The 21,236-nt window shown below is 40.9% G+C and overlaps 1 protein-coding gene across 1 annotated transcript; it reads right to left on the bottom strand.

The window, feature by feature from the left end:
• Window positions 1–2,373: 2,373 nt before the first annotated feature.
• Window positions 2,374–20,992, bottom strand: LOC110532148 (5'-nucleotidase domain-containing protein 2). Its single transcript, XM_021615791.3, has 14 exons — window positions 20,458–20,992; window positions 19,776–19,960; window positions 19,588–19,662; window positions 19,394–19,449; window positions 19,168–19,261; window positions 18,523–18,651; window positions 11,514–11,574; window positions 10,665–10,767; window positions 8,315–8,416; window positions 8,104–8,185; window positions 4,641–4,727; window positions 4,300–4,440; window positions 3,952–4,016; window positions 2,374–3,800 (listed from the first exon to the last, which is right to left on the bottom strand). Exons 1-14 carry the CDS (start codon window positions 20,810–20,812, stop codon window positions 3,539–3,541), a joined length of 1,797 nt encoding a protein of 598 aa, XP_021471466.2. The 5' UTR covers window positions 20,813–20,992; the 3' UTR covers window positions 2,374–3,538.
• Between the last annotated feature and the right edge of the window lie 244 nt (window positions 20,993–21,236).

Raw genomic sequence — 21,236 nt, 5'->3', positions numbered from 1 at the left:
AGTGAGAAGAATAAGACCACCACATTGAAGCAGCCCAGCAAGACCTGTTGGGGTGGTGTTGTCATCATGTTTGACAGTCTCCTGGAGGGGAAGGAGTCTCTCCAAGAAATGGCCATATCAAGAGGATCCTCCTGGATAATGTATTTTGGGAGAGAGCGGTAAGCAGCCTGAAACCTATAGCAGTAGCCATTGCATGGATTGAGGAAGACAATGCCACCCTGTCTGATGTTCAGACTCTGTTTGTAGATGTAAGAGTAGAAATCCATACTGCCCTGCTCACTTCACTGTTGCTCCAAGCAGAGGGAACTGCAGTTCTGAAATACATCAAAAAGTGTGAAGACTTCTGCCTGAAGCTCATAAGGAAGTACACTTCCAAGCAAGGGCTTTTGAAGGGAGATGCAATATGGCAGTCATGCCAACATATCTCATCTTGTGGAAGGAACTTTGTGGATCTGAGGCTCTTTCCCCTGTTGCCTCCATCATCCTCCAAAACCCACCAACATCAGCCACATCAGAGCGCAACTGGTCCTTGTTTGGGAACACACACACCAAAACAAGCAACAGGCTGACCAATACAAGGGTTGAAAAATTGGTGGCCATCTGGGCAAAACATTTTTTTTTTTTTTGCCTGACAATGAGCCATCCTCAACAAGGTTGGAGAGTGACAGTGAAGATGAGGCCTCAGAGTCTGATGTTCAAGAGATGGACATTGAGGAGGTCCAGGGAGAAAACATGGAAGCCTGAGAGGAAGAAAACCAAAGATTTAGTTTCTAGACTATCATTTTACAGATGTATGTTGAAAACGTTTTTGGGAGATACGATGGATCATTGGGGATCATTCAATATTCCCTTTTGTTGTTCAGTGAAATCATCCCATGTGAAGAGTCAACTCATTTTAATTAATTAAAGTTAAATTCGTACCTAAATTGTTTTTTCTATTTCTATTGTTAGGATTTAATCACTTGCAATTATGTCTACTGACAAGGTAAAAGGTTTACGTTTCTGTCTCCATATGTGGTAAATATATCCAATGCAAAAAACATATACATTTAAATAGTATTAATAATAATAAGTATATATTCCAGTTAAGTCCCATGGAAAGTTTCCACCTCTGAATAATTGCTGAAATGTGCAACCTAGGTGGTACTAAGTCAGAACAGTAGGTAAAATTATTAGGGTGAGGCACATGGGCTACTAACAGCTTACTACAGAACATTCACTTAGTATTACTTTCTTAGCTACAGTATACACATCTTATTGTTACATAATTATTACAATTTATGCAGCAGCATACAATAAAAAAATGTGGACTCACCTTGTTGTGCTGTGCTCATTTGAACAGGAAGGTGGCGCAGCAGTCCTTCGTGGGGAAATTTTGTCATCAGTCTGGAATTCTCTGGATTTATGGTGCTTTCAAGACAAAAAAACAACAAAAATAAACAAGGTCGAATCATGACGTCAGTGATCTTCAGGTCTGAGCTCTAGAAAGAGGCCCAAATTCTCGACTTGCAATTCCAAGTTGGATGACCATTCAAAACTTATTTTCCCAGTCAGAGCTCGAGTTCCCAGTTGTCTTGAACTCACTGAAGTTAGATTTCCCAGTTCCGAGTTTCAAGTTGAGCGCAGCAGAAGTCAGCATGGCCAATGTTGAATGTTTATCCTTTTAAGCTTGGAAAAGAGACAATTAAACCCAAACTTGTGACCACACACCCACTCCACTGAATAGCAGACTAGTGATTGATTTGCAATGCTTGCAATTCAACACTGATTCCTTCCAAACCACTCATTGTTGAATTTGCGATTTCCAACTTGTGCAAAGTTTGTCCAATGGCCGATGAGCACCAATACATTCTATTATTTCTCTTCATATGACAAGAATTAAAAAGCATTTGCCATTAGATTGTTGACTTGATTCATAATGACTGCTAGCTAAGATTTTGAAAGTATGATGTTGACATGATCAGTCCAATCAAAGTTACTGTAGATATGTGATTTGATGTCATTTTATCTGTGGCCAATGACCTATTTTATTTAACTAACTAACTTCTTATTTACAATGAAGGCCAACTCTTGTGATAAAGCCTGGAATCGAACCAGGGTCTGTAGTGATGCAGTGCCTTAGACCGCTGCGCCATTCAGGAGCCCTTGAGCCTTCTTGGATGGGCACTTCTAATGTAACTATGGCAGCACCTAAGGGGCTTGAATTTAAGCTACACCATTAGATATGGCAGTACACTGAGCCAATCACAGCGCAACTAGAAAACATTACCAACCCCAACGCTCCGTATTTTCCACTGGCTGCCCCACCACCACAGAAAGCACTATGCTGAAACACCTGCATTTGAGTTGCCTTACTCAAGAAAGCAAAAAATAGACCATGTTTGTATGCAGCTTTATTAACTCAATGATATATATATATTTTTTTACAATGTTTGCAAAGTGATAGGTGACACGTAATTACATGCAAAACAGGCTAAAAGAGTGGGGCTTAAACAGGTGGGGCTCTCACCTGCCCTGAATGACGGGTCACCACTGGCTGTCCCACAGAGACATAGACTGACAGCCAGGAGCAAATATATAAACCATTACCACACATTTGTCAGCTAAATTACACTTTTATTTCGTATCACTTAACTCTCATTTATGAGAGTGGAGATACCCTATTTGTATTGTTGTTTCAGCAGTCATATTTGGTACTCTTAACTCATTTATTACTTTGAAGTGACACAAATGGATAATTAAGCTTTTGAGCAACAAAAGATGTGATATTTAATTTGAGACTTTAAAGTGTTGCAGTATAAAGGACTTGCATTAGCCTATATTGTATTATTGACAAACAAAAACATGTATGATGTGTAACTATTTGCCATTTTAAAGTGTTAACTCATGGTTGCAAAAATGCCACCGATTCAAGATTGACCCAAAATAGATTTCTAGTGACTGCAACAACTTAGCTTGCCCTGAACCATACTGCAATGTGAATGGTCGTACTCAAATACAGTAACAGCCAAGACTATACACCAATAAACTTATAACCCAATAAACTTATAACACCATTACTCATAACTCAAACTAATGAGGTCATTAAATCAGTCTGTTACAGTGAGGAGGCTACATGGTTAAAATGAGAGAAAAAAAAAAAAAGAAGAGTTATCAAGTAACAGATATCCGCACCATGTACAAACAGTTATTGTTCAAATTGTTTTGGTTTTTAATTACAAGTTGCAACCTCAACTTAACTAACCTAAAAAATAACGAAAGGCTTAACCCGTTAAATGTTCTTGCCAACCAAGTGATGTTGGGTAACTTGAATAGCCAGATAGTTTACTATTACTGTATGCTGGTTCAGAGGGGTTGTGTCTTCCGTATTTAACCCATTTCGGACACTTCCTTTTCACTTTACCTACTGGCATACAACAACCCAGGAGGTGGCACTCATGATCTGTGCACCATGCCCCAATTCTCCTTACTCCCGGCATAGCTTCAGTTCCTGCCTCTTTATATCAAGTTTGAGGTTTGTGAAACCTCGGAGCGGCCCTCAGCGGATGTGAGCCATCTCCTCCAGAAAGGGAGTCTTCATGCAGCCAGTGCAAAGCTGGTCCATCCACAGGGGCGCCTCGTGCTGCAGGGGGGTGCGACGAGGGTAGAAGGTGTAGGAGAGGTCGTAGTTGAGCAGACAGCTGATGGATGCCATGTAGAGGTCAGAGAAGCGACACAGGCGACGGGAGAAGAATGTGGGGTTGTGGCAGGTGCGGAAAATGCTGCCAAAGTGAGGGTTGAACAGGTTCTTGGTCACAGCTCTGAGGGGAAAATGAAAGAAAGGGCCAAAGGAAGCTCATAGGTCTGTACGAAGCTTGCCAAGTCAAAATTACACTGAATCCTTAAGGTCTGACTAGCTGTCCGACGGTTTTGATAAATGAAGTACAATTTATCTACTATATCTAGACTCACCGAAGCTCTTCTCTTTCCTTCAACCAATCCTGTAGAACTTCCTTTGACTTTAGATCTCGATGCATCTGCACAGGTTCAATAAAAAATGTTTTACTTGAATACTTTCATCTCAACATTTAACAAAAGCATGGTGTCAAGTGTCTCCATTCTCAATTGCATGGCTGATGGGTAGCAAAATCATAATATTAGCTTGTTGTAGTCATGTTTTTTGCGTGGGTACAATTGATTGGGAATACATCCCATAAAGGCAAGGGACCCGTCATGGTAAATGCAAGACGTGTAACTTAACCTATTGCTTTGATCTCACAGCTTGCTGAGTTCTATGTGGTAAAATGCCCAATAGTGTACCTGCATGCGTTCCAGTAGACCGGTGAGTGCCTGCAGCCAGGTGAGGCTTTGTGCATACTGCTCCGTATTCACCACCCTGGTCTCCACCTCCAGCTCTGGTACTATGGCCCCTGTCCGCCAGCCGTGACGCAGCATCAGGTCCTGCAGGAGAGCATGAGTAGTCAGCCCAGCACAACGATTTGCCACAGCATGCCACACGTTATTACATTGTAAGCACAACAATGCGAGGCACAGTCCTTGAAACACAATCAATTCATGTGTGCATTTCTTGTGTTCTGAAATCACATTTACACTGCCTATATCAGTAACAAAAAATTCTGACATAATATAGTATGACTCACTGCCAAGTCACTGTACAGATGATCTCCAAAGTAGAGCACCTTGGATCCCCTCCATCCTGTGAGCCTGAGAAAGTCAAACAGGTTGCCCTACAACAAGGAGACAGCATAATGAATGTCACTAGGAAAGATGATTAAAAGGTCCAATGCAGCCATTTTGATCTCAATATCAAATTATTTCTGGGTAACAATTAAGTACCTTTCTGTGATGGTTAAAAAAAATAAACAAAAATAGCTTTTTAGCAAAGAGCAATTTCTCAAGCAAGAATTTAGATTGACCACTCCGAGACAGTCCTGAATGGGGAGGGGAAAACGAGAAAAAAAATTATGTATTGGCAGAAAGGTTTGGAACACTTTCTAATTGGTCTATGAACAAATTTAAATCGCCTGGCCTACCAGGCAGGCCAAAACCCCATCCCACCAAAAACAGGCAAACATTTCAGGTGATCTTTTCAGACAGCTCTTACACTAAAAGGATATTATCATAATTTTCATAATATTATTCCAATCTCATAGTGTGGACATATACACTGAGTGCAAAAAACATTAAGGGCACCTTCTCTATCGATGACAGACTGACCAGGTGAAGCCAGGTGAAAGCTATGATCCCTTGTTAAATCAACTTCTATCAGTGTAGATTAAGGGGAAGAGACAGGTTAAAGAAGGATTGTTAATCCTTGAGACAACTGAGACATGGATTGTGTATGTGTGCCATTCAGTGGGTGGCTATGGTAGTAGGTGCCAGGTGCACTGGTTTGTGCTGTGTTATTCATAATTAACAGTTTTGTGTGTATCAAGAATGGTCCACCACCCAAAAGACATCCAGACAATTTGACACAACTGTGGGAAGCATTACAGTCAATATGGGCCAGCATCCCTGTGAAACGCTTTCAACACCTTGTAGACTCCATGCCCAGACAAAATGAGGCTGTTCTGAGGGCGGGGGGGGGGGGGGGGGGGGGGGGGTGGAACTCAATATTAGGAAGGTGTCCTTAAAATGTTTTGTACACTCAGTGTATATGAGAACACATATTTTTTGACTACACTGGGCCTTTAAGTTGTAATGCTTGAAGTAAAAACAGGAGGAAATAAGGCAAAAAAAAGACTGTGGATTGGCAGAACTATAACATGACTAATGACAATTAATATAAAGATGTGGTCTTCCACCAAATTCTGCTGAGGCCTTCTCAGCAGACAACTATTGGCCTGGACTGTGGGTCAATCTGCCAATGATGTTGGCAGTGCTCTTAGGGAGAGAGGAAAAGTACTGCATGGTTACCATGTCCTACTGTGGCAATTAGGGTTGCAAAGCTACTGGTAATTTACCAAAGTTAACAGAATTAACAGGTAATCTATGTCAATCTATGGTAACTTCAGTAATTTATACTTGAATAACAAAAAAATGTATTCATATATTGAAAACATTTTTTAAATCTGTGTCCATGTGTTTTATGTGGATAGACCATATGGTTCAAGAGGAACTTTACTTTTTTCCCTACTGCCACCAGTTTGGTGAAAAAACATTTACAATAAAGACATATTGACATAGTAAAATAAATCTGTGTAATAAATTAAGGATATTTCATGCTGAAACCCTCATATTAAAACACCAATGGTATTCACCAAGTTGATAGTTTATATTTAGGATAATGCTTTACAGTTTTGTCATTCAAATGTTTAGTTTAAAATCATCTCATTTGATTATTTTATATTTACATGTGACAAGACCACACAGAGGGCCAGAGATAATTACAGTAATCTGAAGTACCCAAAAAGGCCACACAAGATATAATCTGATAAAACACAAATAAAAACTTTAAAGTCACCCAGATTCTGGTAGTTTACAGGTAAACTTTGTTATTGTCCAGTAATATACCCTCCATTTGCAACCCTAGAGGCAATACATGTCACAGCATCAAAATATAATCCACTTTTCACTAAACCTGATCCATTTTCAGCTACAACAGGGAACTAACTTCAAGGACAAGACTAACATCTTTGCGTAGACTTCAAAGGCCATCTTTGTAAGACCAGCATTACTCAGACTAGGGACATTTGATTCAGGTTGATTAAATAGTAACTTGGACTAAAGGTTCCACACATCATAATAGTCTTGCAACACCAAGGTTGTGGGTTCGATTCCCATGGGGGACCAGTGCGCAAAAGTACGTAAATGTATGCACTCACTACTGTAAGTCGCAATGGATAAGAGCATCAGCTAAATGACTAAAATGTAAAAATGTAATGCCATTCCAATCATGTCATTCATTTCCCACAGTAAAAGGATCAAATGCGACATTGACATTGTGAATCTCACAAATGACCACTACCTGGAACGCAAGTGCTGGTACACAACTACCCCACGACAAAGTGAAAATGTATTTAAAAAAAACAACTTATTTACATGCAGTAATTATTCAGACTCATTGCTATGAGACTTGAAATTGAACTCAGGTGCATCCTGTTTCCATTACATCATCCTTGAGCCGATTCTACTTGATTGGAGTCCACCTGTGGTAAGTTCAATTGATTGGACATGATTTGGAAAGGCACACACCTGTCTATATAAGGTCCCAAAGGTGACAGTGTATGTCAGAGCTAAAACCAAGCCATGGGGTAGAAGGAATTGTCCATAAAGCTCCGGAACAGGATTGTGTTGAGGCACAAATCTGGGGAAGGGTACCAAAATATTTCTGCAACATTGAAGGTCCCCAAGAACAGTTGCCTCCATCATTCTTAAATGGAATGCATTTGGGACCACCAAGACTCTTCCTAGTGGTGGGCGCCCGGCCAAACTGAGCAATCAGGGGAAATCTGGAGGAAACCTGGCACTATCCCTATGGTGAAGCATGGTGGTGGCAGCATCATGCTGTGGGGAGGTTTTTCAGCGGCAGAGACCAGGAGACTAGTCAGGATCAAGGGAAAGATGAACGGAGCAAAGTACAGAGAGATCCTTGATGAAAACCTGCTACAGAGTGCTCAGGACCTCAGACTGGGACCAATGTTCACCTTCCAACAGGACAACGACCCTAAGCACACAGCCAAGACAACGCAGGAGTGGCTTCGGGTCAAGTCTCTGAATATCTTTGAGTGGCCCAGCCAGAGCCCGGACTTGATCGAAAATCTCTGGAGAGATGTGAAAACAGCTGTGCAGCGACACTCCCCATCCAACCTAACAGCGCTTGAAGGATCTGCAGAGAATGGGAGAAACTTCCCAAATACAGATATGCCAAGCTTGTAGCGTCATACATGATATTTCAGGGGGGTTTTCTTCATATATTTGCTAAAATAAAATTTTTGCTTTGTCATTATGGGGTAGTGTGTGTAGATTGAGGGGGAAAAAATGATTTAATTCATTTTAGAATAAGGCTGTAATGTAACAAAATGTAGAAAAGGTCAAGAGGTCTGAATACTTTCTGAATGCACTGTATAAAGTAATATTTCTGGGTAATGTCTCCGCTCCTACCTGTTTGTAGATCTGGCCCTTATCCAAGCTCTTGATCTTGTCCCACTGAAGGTCCCCGTTGCCATCCAAACGTCTGAAAGGTCTGCAAGTAGAAAATGTGATCAGGTCACACAAACAGTGTGTAGAATGCTCTCATTTTCTCTCATAGACCAAGGTTATAGAATTTAGACACTTCTTGGTTGGGAGTATAAAGATAGAGTCTCAGACTTACTTGCCACAGTTGTTGAAGAAGTGTGGTTTGTCAGCTTGAACAATGACAACATCAAAAAAGTCCCTCCAGTCCTTTCCTACCATGTATTTCATTCCTTTGTCTCTAAATAAAATCGGAAAACAGCTGGTTAGTGAACAACCACGAAATGTACAGTTACTGTTGAGAGCTGAAAGTGCCCACAGATGGCACATCCATAAGGTTAACAATTTTTACAATTAAAAGCAAAGCTTCCCCTGAAAGTCAATTGAATTAAAATTGCCAAAATTATATAACCTAATTAACTTACACCTGTGTATGAAGAAATAAATAAAATCAAAAATCTAAATTGAGCGACCAGTATAGCCTATTTTATTGGCGCCAGAAGAGAGCACAGGCCATATCCCCAGTGAGTGCGCATATTCACTCTATCATTGTTGGATCAGAGCCACATGAGCTTGTTTTTGGACAATCATTTCCTCCTCCAAGTTAGATGGACATCATATTGTATTTGTGTCTCCCCTTCTCATAGGCCTATTCTATGGATCAAGCAACGTTGTTTTTATTGATCTGTTTGTCAGCAGAGTCAGCTAGACTGTAAGTTGATGTATGAAAACATTCTGCTAATGCCTCTAGTCATATAAAGTGTAGTAGGATTGCATGAAATATGTTTATAAAAAAAGGCCAAATTCTTCCCGTGCAAAGAAAGGATAATCTACAATAGCATAGATCTACTCTACAACGCGCTCAGCCTTGCATTGAACAGTATTTTCTGCGAACAGTGATCGAGTTATATCATTAGCCTAAATTATGACTATCCAATCTACTCATCACATTACGAATAGTAGGCTCTCTTACATAAGTCTGCAAATGCGAGGATGCATGGAATAATTTATTATAAAAGTGCATTTTTATGGTGAACATGCGCTTCCCCAAACAACTTGAAAGCGCACACCGCCGCCTTTGCCTGAATGTACAGCATCAGTCAAAAGTTTGGACACACCTACTCATTCAAGGGTTTTTCTTCATTTTTACTATTTTCTATATTGTAGAATAATAGTGAAGACATCAAAACTATGAAATAACACATATGGAATCATGTTGTAACCAAAAAAAGTGTTAAACAAATCAGAATATATTTTATATTTGAGATTCTTCAAAATAGCCACCCTTTGCCTTGACAGCTTTGCACACTCTTGGTATTCTCTCAACCAGCTTCATTAGATAGTCACCTGGAATGCATTTCAATTAACAGGTGTGGCTTAAAAGTTCATTTGTGGAATTTCTTTCCTTCTTAATGCTTTTGAGACAATCAGTTGTATTGTGACAAGGTAGGGGTGGTATACAGAAGATAGCGCTTGGTGGCTATGATGAAACTGGCTCTCATGAGGACCGCCACAGGAAAGGAAGATCCAGAGTTAAGTGGATAAGTTAATTAGAGTTACCAGCCTCAGAAATTGCAGCCCAAATAAATGCTTCAGAGTTCAGGTAACAGACACATCTCAACATCAACTGTTGAGGGGACTTTGTGAATCAGGCCTTCAGTCTAATTGCGGCAAAGAAACCACTGCTAAAGAACACCAATAAGAAGAAGAGACTTGCTTTGGCCAAGAAACATGAGCAATGGACATTAGACCGGTGGAAATCTGTCCTTTGGTCTGATGAGTCCAAATTTGAGATTTTTGGTTCCAACCACGGTGTCTTTGTGAGACGCAGAGTAGGTGAACGGATGATCTCTGCATGTGTGGTTCCCACCGTGAAGCATGGAGGTGGTGGTAATAGTGCTTTGCTGGTCATACGGTCAGTGATTTATTTAGAACACCATTTATTTAGAATTTAGAATGCCATCCCATCTAGTTTGTGCTTTGTTTTTCAACAGGACAATGACCCAACACACCTCTATGCTGTGTAAGGGCTATTTGACCAAGAACGAGAGTGATGCGTGCTGCATCAGATGACCTGTCCTCCACAATCACCAGACCACAACACAATAAAGATGGTTTGGGTTGAGTTGGACCGCAGAGTGAAGGAAAAGCAGCCAACAAATGCTCAGGATATGTGGGAACTCCTTCAAGACTGTTGGAAAAGCTTTCTATGTGAAGCTGGTTGATAGAATGCCAAGAGTAAAGCTGTCATCAATGCAAAGGGTGGCTACTTTGAAAATATAACATTTTTGCTTAACACTTTTTGGTTACCACATGATTTCATATGTGTTATTTCCTAGTTCTAATGTCTTCACTATTTTTGTACAATGTAGAAAATAGTAAAAATAAAGAAACCCTTGAATGAGTATCTGTGTCCATACTTTTGACTGGTACTATATATCTCTGATTTATTTAACTGTCAGTTTGATTTGGTTGATGGTGACACTTACACAAAGCTAAATGGGCTGTTGGTTATAAGGAAGAGCTTCTTGCCATGGCTGGCCAGACGGTGCAGAACTGCATATGTCTCATCTCCTCTGAGAATATATTTATCTGTGGGAGGGAGATGAAAGGGTCAATTCAGACAGGAATATACCCTTCCCTTGAGTACTTCTCAAGTATGTAAATATTCCACTTCCGTCAGAACGTGTTGTCCCTTGGAAGAAACGGATAGCTTTGTCCAGTGGGAAACAGTCATGTAGCTTTTAAGCAAAATACAAAAGGTATTTAAAGTAATTGTGAGACTGTGGTACAGCAGAGTATAAAGATACATATTATACTGTCTTGAAATGCCCTCTCCTCTCAATTCCTGACAAACCTGAACTCCGTAAACACATCTTTGAAAACAAAACTTATTAACATTATAAATTGTCAAGGGTACAGTCATTTTTTTGTACACTTTTAAAAAAAAGTATGTTCATATTTTTGCACTTTAAAGTATGTTTGCAATATTTGATCAATTATCTTGACTTACCCTTAGCAATGGTTTTGGAAGAATCAGATTTAAAATACTTGAAAAATATTAGTACTTCTTATCTTATCATAACCCCAAAACTATTATCTGCAGGGCAGTTAAATTGCTCTCCTGTTTATGTTTTCAAATACAGAGAAATAAACAGTGGATCAAGACAACACTGCTTTTTATTTAGGGGATTTTAACAACGTTCTGTTTAAAATAACCTGCAATCTGGGCGTGGGTGAGATGGGGAGCATCCAATACAAACAAATGAGATTTAATGTCTAAAACTGAAGATGAAAAATATATATATATATATATATATATATATAGTACATCTCACCCAAGTCTTGCATTATCCACTTGTACATGTAGCCTTTGATATGCACCATTCCAATGGCATCCTAAGGAAAATGAAAAGAGTGTGGATAAGCTCAACTTTCACTGAGAATGTTTGTATACTGTTGTCTTGCTCATGGTCTAAAAGACATTTCTGACCGAACACTTTTGTGGGCTTACTACTCCCACCTAAAAGGACATTTAACCAGCCTTGTTTTTCCTCTCTTGGGAGAGATCCATTGAATGTTTGCGGAGTGTGCTGTAAAGATCTAGCATTCCTGGAATCTTGCCACTCACTTCTGTAACTGGGAAGTACAGTTTGTTCAGAATCAATCATAGACATCATAGAATCAATCATAGAATCAGCAACTTAACAAAACAAGGCCTGGTTCGATGTGGGTGTGTTATGTTCGCTATATTAATTTATATAAATGTTTTTTTTGCAGGGGTGATCTTAGTCACACAATTTTACATATTGGTAAGGTGCTTGGTGTAGTACTTTCAAGTAGCTGCACTCAGGACTGATTTCTGAGAACATGTCTACAACTTCATCGGCAAGCTGTAAAACTATCGTAAATAATGCACAAGCTACATGCTGTTCATCAAATCAAATTTGATTTGTCACATGTGCCGAATTCAACACCTTAGTGAAATGCTTACAAGCCCTTAAATCAACAAAAAATAGCTAATAAAAAAAGTAACAAATATTTAAAGAGCAGCAGTAAAATAACAATAGCGAGGCTATAATCAGGGGGTACCGCTACAGAGTCAATGTGCGGGGGCACCGGCTTCGAGGTAATTGAGGTAATATATACACATGTGGGTAGAGTTATTAAAGTGATTTATGCATAACAGAGCGTAGCAGCAGTGTAAAAGGGGGGGGGGGGGGGGGGGGGGTGCAAGTAGTCTGGGTAGCCATTGATTACATGTTCAGTAGACTTCTGGCTTGGGGGTAGAAGCTGTTTAGCGCTCCGGTACCGCTTTCCATGCGGTAGCAGAGAGAACAGTCTATGACTGGGGTGGCTGACAAGTCTGACAATTTTACGGCCTTCCTCTGACACCGCCTGGTATAGAGGTCCTGGATGGCAGGAAGCTTGGCCCCAGTGATGTACTGGGCCGTACGCACCACCCTCTGTAGTGCCTTGCGGTCGGAGGCCGAGCAGTTGCCATACCATGCAGTGATGCAACGAGTCAGGATGCTCTCAGTGGTGCAGCTGTCGAACCTTTTGAGGATCTGAGGACCCATGACAAATCTTTTCAGTCTCCTGAGGAGGAATAGGTTCTCTCATGCCCTCTTCACAACTGTCTTGGCGTGCCTGGACCATGTTCATTTTAGATGTGGACACCAAGGAACTTGAAGCTCTCAACCTGCTACACAACAGCCTCATAGATGAGAATGGGGGGGGGGGGGCACTTGGTCCTCCTTTTCCTGTAGTCCACAATCATCTCCTTTGTCTTGATCACGTTGAGGGAGAGTTTGTTGTCATGGCACCACACGACCAGGTCTCTGACCTCCTCCCTATATGCTGTCTCGTTGTTTTTGGTGATCAGGCCTACCACTGTTGTGCCATCTGCAAACTTAATGGTGTTGGAGTCATGCCTGGCCATGCAGTCATGATTGAACAGGGAGTACAGGAGGGGACTGAGCACGCACCCCTGAGGGCCCCCCATGTAAAGGATCGGCATGGCGGATGTGTTGTTACCTACCCTTACCACCTGGGGGCGGCCCATCAGGAAGTCCAGGATCCAGTTGCAGAGGGATGTGTTTAGACCCAGGGTCCTTAGCTTTGTGATGAGCTTTGAGGGCACTATGGTGTTGAACGCTGAGCTGTAGTCAAAGAATAGCATTCTCACACAGGTGTTCCAGGTGTGAAAGGGCAGTGTGGAGGGCAATAGAGATTGCGTCATCTGTGGATCTGTTGGGGTGGCATGCAAATTGGAGTGGGTCTAGGGTTTCTGGGCTAATGGTGTTGATGTGAGCCATGAACGGCTTTTCAAAGCACTTCATGGCTACAGACGTGAGTGCTACGGGTCGGTAGTAATTTAGGCAGGTTACCTTAGTGTTCTTGGGCAGGGTCTATGGAGGTCTGCTTGAAACATGTTGGTTTATAGACTCAAACAGGGAGAGGTTGAAAATGTCAGTAAAGACAGCAGAGTACACGTCCTGGTAATCCGTCTGGCCCTGAGGCCTTGTGAATGTTGACCTGTTTAAATGTCTTACCCACATCAGCTGCAGAGAGCATGATCACACAATCATCAGTTGGTGCTCTCATGCATGTTTCAATGTTACTTGCCTCAAAGCGAGCATAGAAACCAATTTAGCTCATCTGGTAGGCTTGTGTCACTGGGCAGCTCACGGCTGTGCTTCCCTTTGTAGTCTGTGATAGTGTTGAATGTAGCAGGGCTTGCAAACTGTCTGATGGTTCGTCGGAGGGCATAGTGGGGCTTCTATAAGCTTCCGGGTTAAAGTCCCGCTCCTTGAAAGCGGCAGCTCTACCCTTTAGCTCAGTGCGGATGTTGCCTGTAATCCATGGCTTCTGGTTGGGTTTGTACGGACAGTCACTGTGGGGACGACGTCATCGATGCACTTATTTATGAAGTCAGTGACTGATGTGGTGTACTCATCAATGCCATCAGAAGACTCCCTGAACATATTCCAGCCTGTGCTAGCAAAACAGTCCTGTAGTTTAGCGTCGGCTTCATCTGACCACTTCTTTATTGACCGAGTCACTGGTGCTTCCTGCTTAAATTTTTGCTTGAAAACAGGAATCAGGAGGATAGAATTATGGTCAGATTTTCCAAATGGGGGGCAAGGGAGAGCTTTGTACGCGTCTCTGTGTGTGGAGTAAAGGTTGTCTAGAGTTTCTCTCCCTCTGGATGCATATTTAACATGTAAAACGGATTTAAGTTTCCCTGCATTTAAGTCCCCGGCCACTAGGAGCGCCACCTCTGGATGAGCGTTTTTGCTTATGGCAGTATACAACTCATTGGGTGCGGTTTTAGTGCCAGCATCGGTCTGTGGTGGTATGTAGACCGCTACAAAAAAATACAGATAAAAACTCTCTTCGTAGATAGTGTGGTCTACAGCTTATCATGAGATGCTCTACCTCAGGCGAGCAAAACCTTGAGACTTCTTTAGATATACGTCCTTTTAGTTCATCCAATTTATTTTCCAGGGATTGTATGTTGGCCAGTAGTACGGATGGCTAGGGCAGATAAACCACTCGTCGGCAGATCCTCCAAGGGACCCCGATCTCTTTCCACGATATCTTTTCTGTCTCTTTCTCCTGCAAATGACAGGAATGAGGGCCTGTTCTGGTGTCTGGAGTAAATCCCTCTCGTCCTTCTCAAAGAGAAATTCTTTGTCCAGTTCAATCACTGTTCTGATTTCCGGAAGCTCTTTTCGGTCATAAGAGATTGTAGCAGCAACTTTATGTACAAAATAAGTTTTTAAAAAATGAACAAAATAGCACGGTTTGTTAAGAGCCCATGAAATGACAGCCATCCTCTCTGGTGCCATCAAACCATTATCATCACCCAAAACCACGAGCAAGCTAAGTTCCATCTGTGTTTGTCAATGAGGGCTATTTTAAACCTTCAAATTCAAGGTTTACTTTTGTTCCGCTTGGTCCTTATGTGTTGGAGTGCCAATATTGCATGATGCCTCGTTGACCTGACAAAATTCAAAAAGGCACATTTTCATATATATGACAAAATCCCACATTGTTGCTCATCTGTTTCACTGTGGTTTTAGAGTCAAAGCGGTTGACTAAAACCAGTGCACATTAACCGTGGGTTCGAGCCCCCTCGCATAAAGCATTTTTGTTAAAGAAAACACTGTTCACTGCTGGTACTCGATGCTCGATTCAAATAACACGTGACAAAGTGGATGATTATAAAAATGCATATGAAACATTGTACATGTAAACTGTAGCCTACACATCTATGCAATTTGGTGACCAAATTGACCTATTTTAAGAAATGGCATTTGTTGGTAGATATAAAGTCTAAGATATTTGATAGGCTGATGCAGAGATTGATGATAAAAAAAGATTGTGGGGGCTGTTTTGTTTGACTTCAGTTAAGCTTTTGACATGATTGATCAGTCTGCTGCTGGAAAAACCTGTGTGTAATGGCTTTACATCCCCTACTATATTGTGGATAAGGAGTTACCTGTCTAACAGAACACAGAGGGTGTTCTTTAATGGAAGCCTCTCCAAAATAATCCAGGTAGAATCAGGAATTCCCCAGGGAAGCTGTCTAGGCCCCTTACTTTTTTCTATCTTTACTAACGACTTTTGAGTAAAGCCAGTGTGTCTATGTATGCGGATGACTCAACACTATACACGTCAGCTACTACAGCGACTGAAATGACTGCTACACTTGAAGAACTGCAGTTAGTTTCAGAATGGGTGGCAAAGAATAAGTTAGTCCTAAATATTTCAAAAATTAAAAGCATTGTATCATTCACTAAACCCTAAACTTAAACTAAATATTGTAATAAATCATGTGGAAATTGAGCAAGTCGAGGTGACTAAACTGCTTGGAGTAACTCTGGATTGTAAACTATCATGGTAAAAACATATTTATACAATTGTAGCTAAGATAGGGAGAAGTCTGTCCATAATAAAAGCACTGCTCTACCTTCTTAACAGCACTATCAACAAGGCAGTCCCTACAGGCTCTAGTTGTCGCACCTGGACTACTGTTCAGTTGTGTGGTCAGGTGCCACAAAGAGGGACTTAGGAAAATTGCAATTGGCTCTAAACAGGGCAGCACGGCTGGCTCTTGGATGTACACAGAGAGCAAACATTAATAATATGCATGTCAATCTCTCCTAGCTCAAAGTGGAGGAGAGATAGACTTCATCACTACTTGTATTTGTGAGCGGTGTTGACATGTTTAAAGCACCGAGTCTGTTTAAAAGCTTAGCACACAGCTCAGACACCCATGCATACCCCACAAGATATGCCACCAGAGGTCTCTTCACTGTCAACAGACTATGGGAGGCGCACATTATTACATGGAACACTATTCCACATCAAGTAACCGATGCAAACAGTAGAAATACACTTTATGGAACTGCAGGGACTGTGAAGCAACCCAAACATAGGCACAGACCCATGCATACATACATACATACATATGATAACATACACACACACAGATTTTGTGTTGTAGATATGTGGTAGTGGAGTAGGGGCCTGAGGGCACACACTTAGTGTGTTGTGAAATCTGTTGAATGTATTGTAATGTTTTTAAAATGGTATAACTTCCTTAATTTTGCCAGACCCCAGGAAGAGTAGCTGCCTTCCTTGGTAGCTGCCTTCCTTGGTAGCAGCTAATGGGGATCCATAATAAACAAACACATTTAGTTAGCAGTGCCAATAGCCTGTGAATCAGCCTGCAAGAGGGACTCCAACAAGAAACCCCTAATTAATTGTATTCATAATTTCCAAGGTTTTTGCTGCATTTCAACACAGAAACACAATAAATATAATTCTACATTTCAACGGGGAAAATGCATGTAAAATTCGAACCCTTGCCACAATCTGCGACAATTACGTGGAGCTAAGCACTCTACACAGAAAGCTATTTGACTAGTCAGTCAAACACACATGATCTAGTTGCTTTGATTATCAGAATGTACCATTAGACTTCTGTTAAGTACGCTTCATGGGTAAGTATTTGATCACGTGCAATTACGTCTACGATTTTAATTGGCTGATGCGCATTTTGAGACTAAACTTTTTGTCAAACTTCAATTTTTTCTAATGTTTGCAAGTATGGCCCCATGATGCTCACAAATGGCTTTGGAATGTTGACAAGTGGCAGTTGGGATGCAAGCGCGCATCGTCTCAATTCTCATTTTGCCCAAAACTGTGAAAGACTCGAGTGATCACTTATGGGCTTATGGGCCAAGTATTGTCTTATCGTCGCTGTCTGACGAAAACCTCACGCCCAAAACATCATCTATTCAGGAAAAAAAAAAAACATATTATCCCATTAACAAAAATACATGAAACTTTAGAAGCTATTTTGAATACATTTTCTTCCTAGAGTCAGCATACATTAAGGGGATACTGCTTTGAATAAATAACCAAATTTAAAAGGCTAAAATGTTATTAGACAGCGACGATATGTAAACAAGTCTGAGGCACTGCGTCATGTGGGCAGGTCTGTCTCACTGCCTGTTGATTCTGCCACACAGTTGGATAGAGAGAAATCAGCGCAGTTCTCTCCATGCATGACAATTGTCCCTAGGTTTTACCATTCCGTGTTAGATGGCATGATCGAAATCAAAATACAACCCTCAAATATCCAATGAATCTAGGAATGTAACAGCTTCCCTAAATCTCGCAAAAGTGTTTTGGAAAATACTGACAATGACCAAATTGATGATAGTTACAGTTTTTGTAATTTTTTACATTAAAATCAATGTTCATTACAAATATCGAGTTCAGCAGCTATTTATTGTCAATGAGAAGATAAAATGGTATGCAACTTTTGGGTTCTCAGGACACAGATGGGGAACTTTTCACTATGTCTTGACAGGATTTGAACAGAGCCCAACACACTGGTAACGTGGCAGGCACCAAAAGCTACCTCACCGACATAGATTTGTCTTTCTTTAGCTTTCTTTAGCCCAACCTTTTCCATTTAGACACACTAAGCATTAGTAAGTGGTTCCACTTGAAGGGGAGGGAGGGAGAGGAGGAATAAAATAGCTTTTGGCACACTGACTGACTGACACAGCATGAAAAAAAAAGTTAGCCCACATTCTCAACTGCCATGCACAATGGTAGACAAAAGGAAAATTCACAGACATTGACTTCGGTGCAACAACTCAGGAGTCAGGGTGCAGCAATGAACTAAGTTAGACTTTTTAGTTAAAAGCCTTGTATTTTCAGAACCAGCTATTTGCCCACATTTGAAAACTGGTCCTACTTTGATGTCTGAATTAAAATAAAGTATTATCTTTGGATTCATGTTTTGTTGCTGAATGCACTCACCGAAACATCTTTGTAGAGATGACCAGGGTCATATTCAATGTCATTGGAGTTGAAGTAGTCATTGGCAGCTGCCAGGAGAGTCATCTCTGGGATGGAGAAAACATCCATGAACTGCTTCATCATTGGACCCTGTAAGATAACGTTAGCCCAACGGGATAGAAGACACACCAAGTTATACATATTCATGCACACCAGTCAGTTAATAGATTTTTATTCCCGTAGTATAGTATGAGAACACGACCATTTGGTTTGGAGGGCATTTCATCAAGTGGGCAAATAAACTCAACTTCTCCCAAGGCACTGAGAGAACAGAGCAATAAATGAGTCAGACCACATCTATTTCTCCAGTAGCTGGCCTAAAGTCTCCATAGGATTCTTTGTGATTAAAAGAAAGAATGTGGTTTAGAGCAGGTCACGGACATGGTAAAACGTGTCTTATAGTTACTGCCATTGCAACTAGAATGAATTGCAATTGTGAACTATTTTACTTTAAAGATCATCACTTTTGCATGCTTTTTCAACATGTAGGCCTCTAGGTCAAATATGTTTATGCACAATCTCCAATCCTTGTCTAGCTCATCATCTAGCTCATCTGTTCAGGAAGATACAGGAAAGTGATGTCGAAGAATGTGGTGAAGTAGTGACCTTTCCATAGAAGCCACTGACTTCCTGAAGAGGGACATGGTGAGTTCCACCATAGAGCTCCAAAACCTCGTGATCTGGAACAGGCTTCAGACCCCTGTGGGAATTAACTCTCTTTCACTATGGTCTCTGGACTACAGTATTTAATCCATGACATAGCAATAGCAAAGAGTATTGTTATTAGAAAAAAACTTTTGTTTTCCATATATTCACCGAGCAAGTAACTTACCTGTATACAGTCCCCAGCTGGATGTAATGGAAGGCATCTATTTTCATCAACAGTCCCTGCACGGAAAACTATTTTATTAGTTCAACTACCATTTCACTCAAGTAAAAAAAATTGTAAAACTATTCCAGCTAATTTCAAACTTTTCCTGTTGAATGTTTATACTATAAGCTTTTATACAAAAAAAAAGCACTTACCTTCTGAATGTCATAGTGGAGACCCCGTGCAGCGAAGTTGGGAATATAGTCATACTTGCTAATGCCCTCTGGATACTGTTTGGGGAGTTAAAAGAAACAATTTAACAAATTCAAATCAAACAAACGTGCATCGTGAACATTTGTATGAGAATATGAGGCAAACAGCATCACATTTCCATCAGACACACCTTGTAGTGCTTGACAAGGAAGTCTCGAGCTGTGTTGTAGATCATTGTATCAAGAGTGTTGGAGTACAGAGCGAGTGTGTAGTCATAATCAAAGCCATAGATGTCCACTTCGTCCAAGTCAACCTCATTGTTGGCATAGATGGTGGAGGGGTTCAGTAAGTTACATACACCTGGAGGAATCAGATCTGCAGAAAAGGAGGGGGGAGACATTAAACAAAATACCAAATCTACCATGATCAGTCTTCATGAATCGTCTTCAATGCATTGTGTGGGTAAACTGAAGTCTGGACAATTTTGGGCAGTAGGGGCCTTTAAGTTAAAAATGGCCAAAGATGTATTTCATTAGGTTATGAACATTTCACTCACAGTTCGCACATCCTTCAGAGTTTACTACAGACATAATAATTGGAATGGGAGGGGGGTGTTAATAAAAAAGACTAGGTTTATTGATCAACCTGATTCTAATCAAGGGGGGAATTTTGTTACTAAAATGACAAATGAGAGGTTGAAAAGTTTCCAGAGTGTAGCAATAATAACATTTGTCAACTGACAACCAACAATCTATCTGGTATGGATGGAAAAACAGTATTGACAAAAAGGAAATGGGTTAGTGATTAAAAAGTTTCAGTTGGCAAAACAAACTAACATATTTCAGGCAAACTTTAACATAAAAACATCTTACCGTGCACAAGCCGTTTCATTTCATTATACCTTGACCAAAGGTAAGTCTTGGAGTCAATCTGGAGTTCTGTAGTGAATGCCCTTTCAGACAAGGTAGGCGACACCCTCTGGTTGTTGCTCGCTACGTGTCTGTGATTTGCGGGTGATGGAGAAGTTGGGATGGCTGTGGACCGTACAGGCTGGATACCTAAATCTGATCCACAACTTTGTTCATCTTCGCAGCATTTCCCTATTTGGGTGGTCGGACCTGTAGATGCCACGCTACCACAAGAAGCCACATAAACTTTGCAAAGCGACGTTGACTTACTTGTCTGCCATAACGCATGGCTAAACGTTCTTATTTTTTGACAGGACATTAGTACTTGGCATTTATCAGAGTATCTTTAGAACGTTATCTCAATCCCAAAAATATGTAGTAAATAGCCTACAATAGCCACCGAGTCTGATGCACAAGTAAGATCCAGTGCATATTCGACACTCCCATTGCCGGACAGATTTTTGGGGCGGAGTCAGCTCTCTCGCTTCGCCTCTTCCTCTGTGGTATCAACATCCTCATCGAATCACGAGCGGTGAGACGATGACTGATTTCACGTTCAGCCTATTGTGGTGGGAAAGAATGCAGTCTTCCCAAAACGTGTTTCCATGCACACACAGTTCGACCTACGCCTGCTACGTGACTGATCTAAGCTTCCAGCTGGCAGAAGCATCATGTTTTATTTCATGGATGAAATATTTATAAAACCTGGGAACCATAATTTCATTAAATGTAGGTTTTATTCT

The sequence above is a fragment of the Oncorhynchus mykiss genome, chromosome 9, assembly GCF_057628025.1.
Source record: "Oncorhynchus mykiss isolate SJ-2025 chromosome 9, ASM5762802v1, whole genome shotgun sequence".
Taxonomy (NCBI): domain Eukaryota; kingdom Metazoa; phylum Chordata; class Actinopteri; order Salmoniformes; family Salmonidae; genus Oncorhynchus; species Oncorhynchus mykiss.
The sequence above is the reverse complement of the archived record's forward strand: the minus strand, read 5'-3'. Positions and strand labels throughout refer to the sequence as shown.

Coding starts and splice junctions, on each gene's coding strand:
- LOC110532148 (XM_021615791.3), bottom strand. CDS start 20,812: ATGTCCTGTCAAAAAATAAGAACGTTTAGCCATGCGTTATGGCAGACA. Junction 19,663..19,775: donor TCCTTGTCAAGCACTACAAG/GTGTGTCTGATG, acceptor CTCCCCAAACAG/TATCCAGAGGGCATTAGCAA. Junction 19,450..19,587: donor TCCACTATGACATTCAGAAG/GTAAGTGCTTTT, acceptor TTTTCCGTGCAG/GGACTGTTGATGAAAATAGA.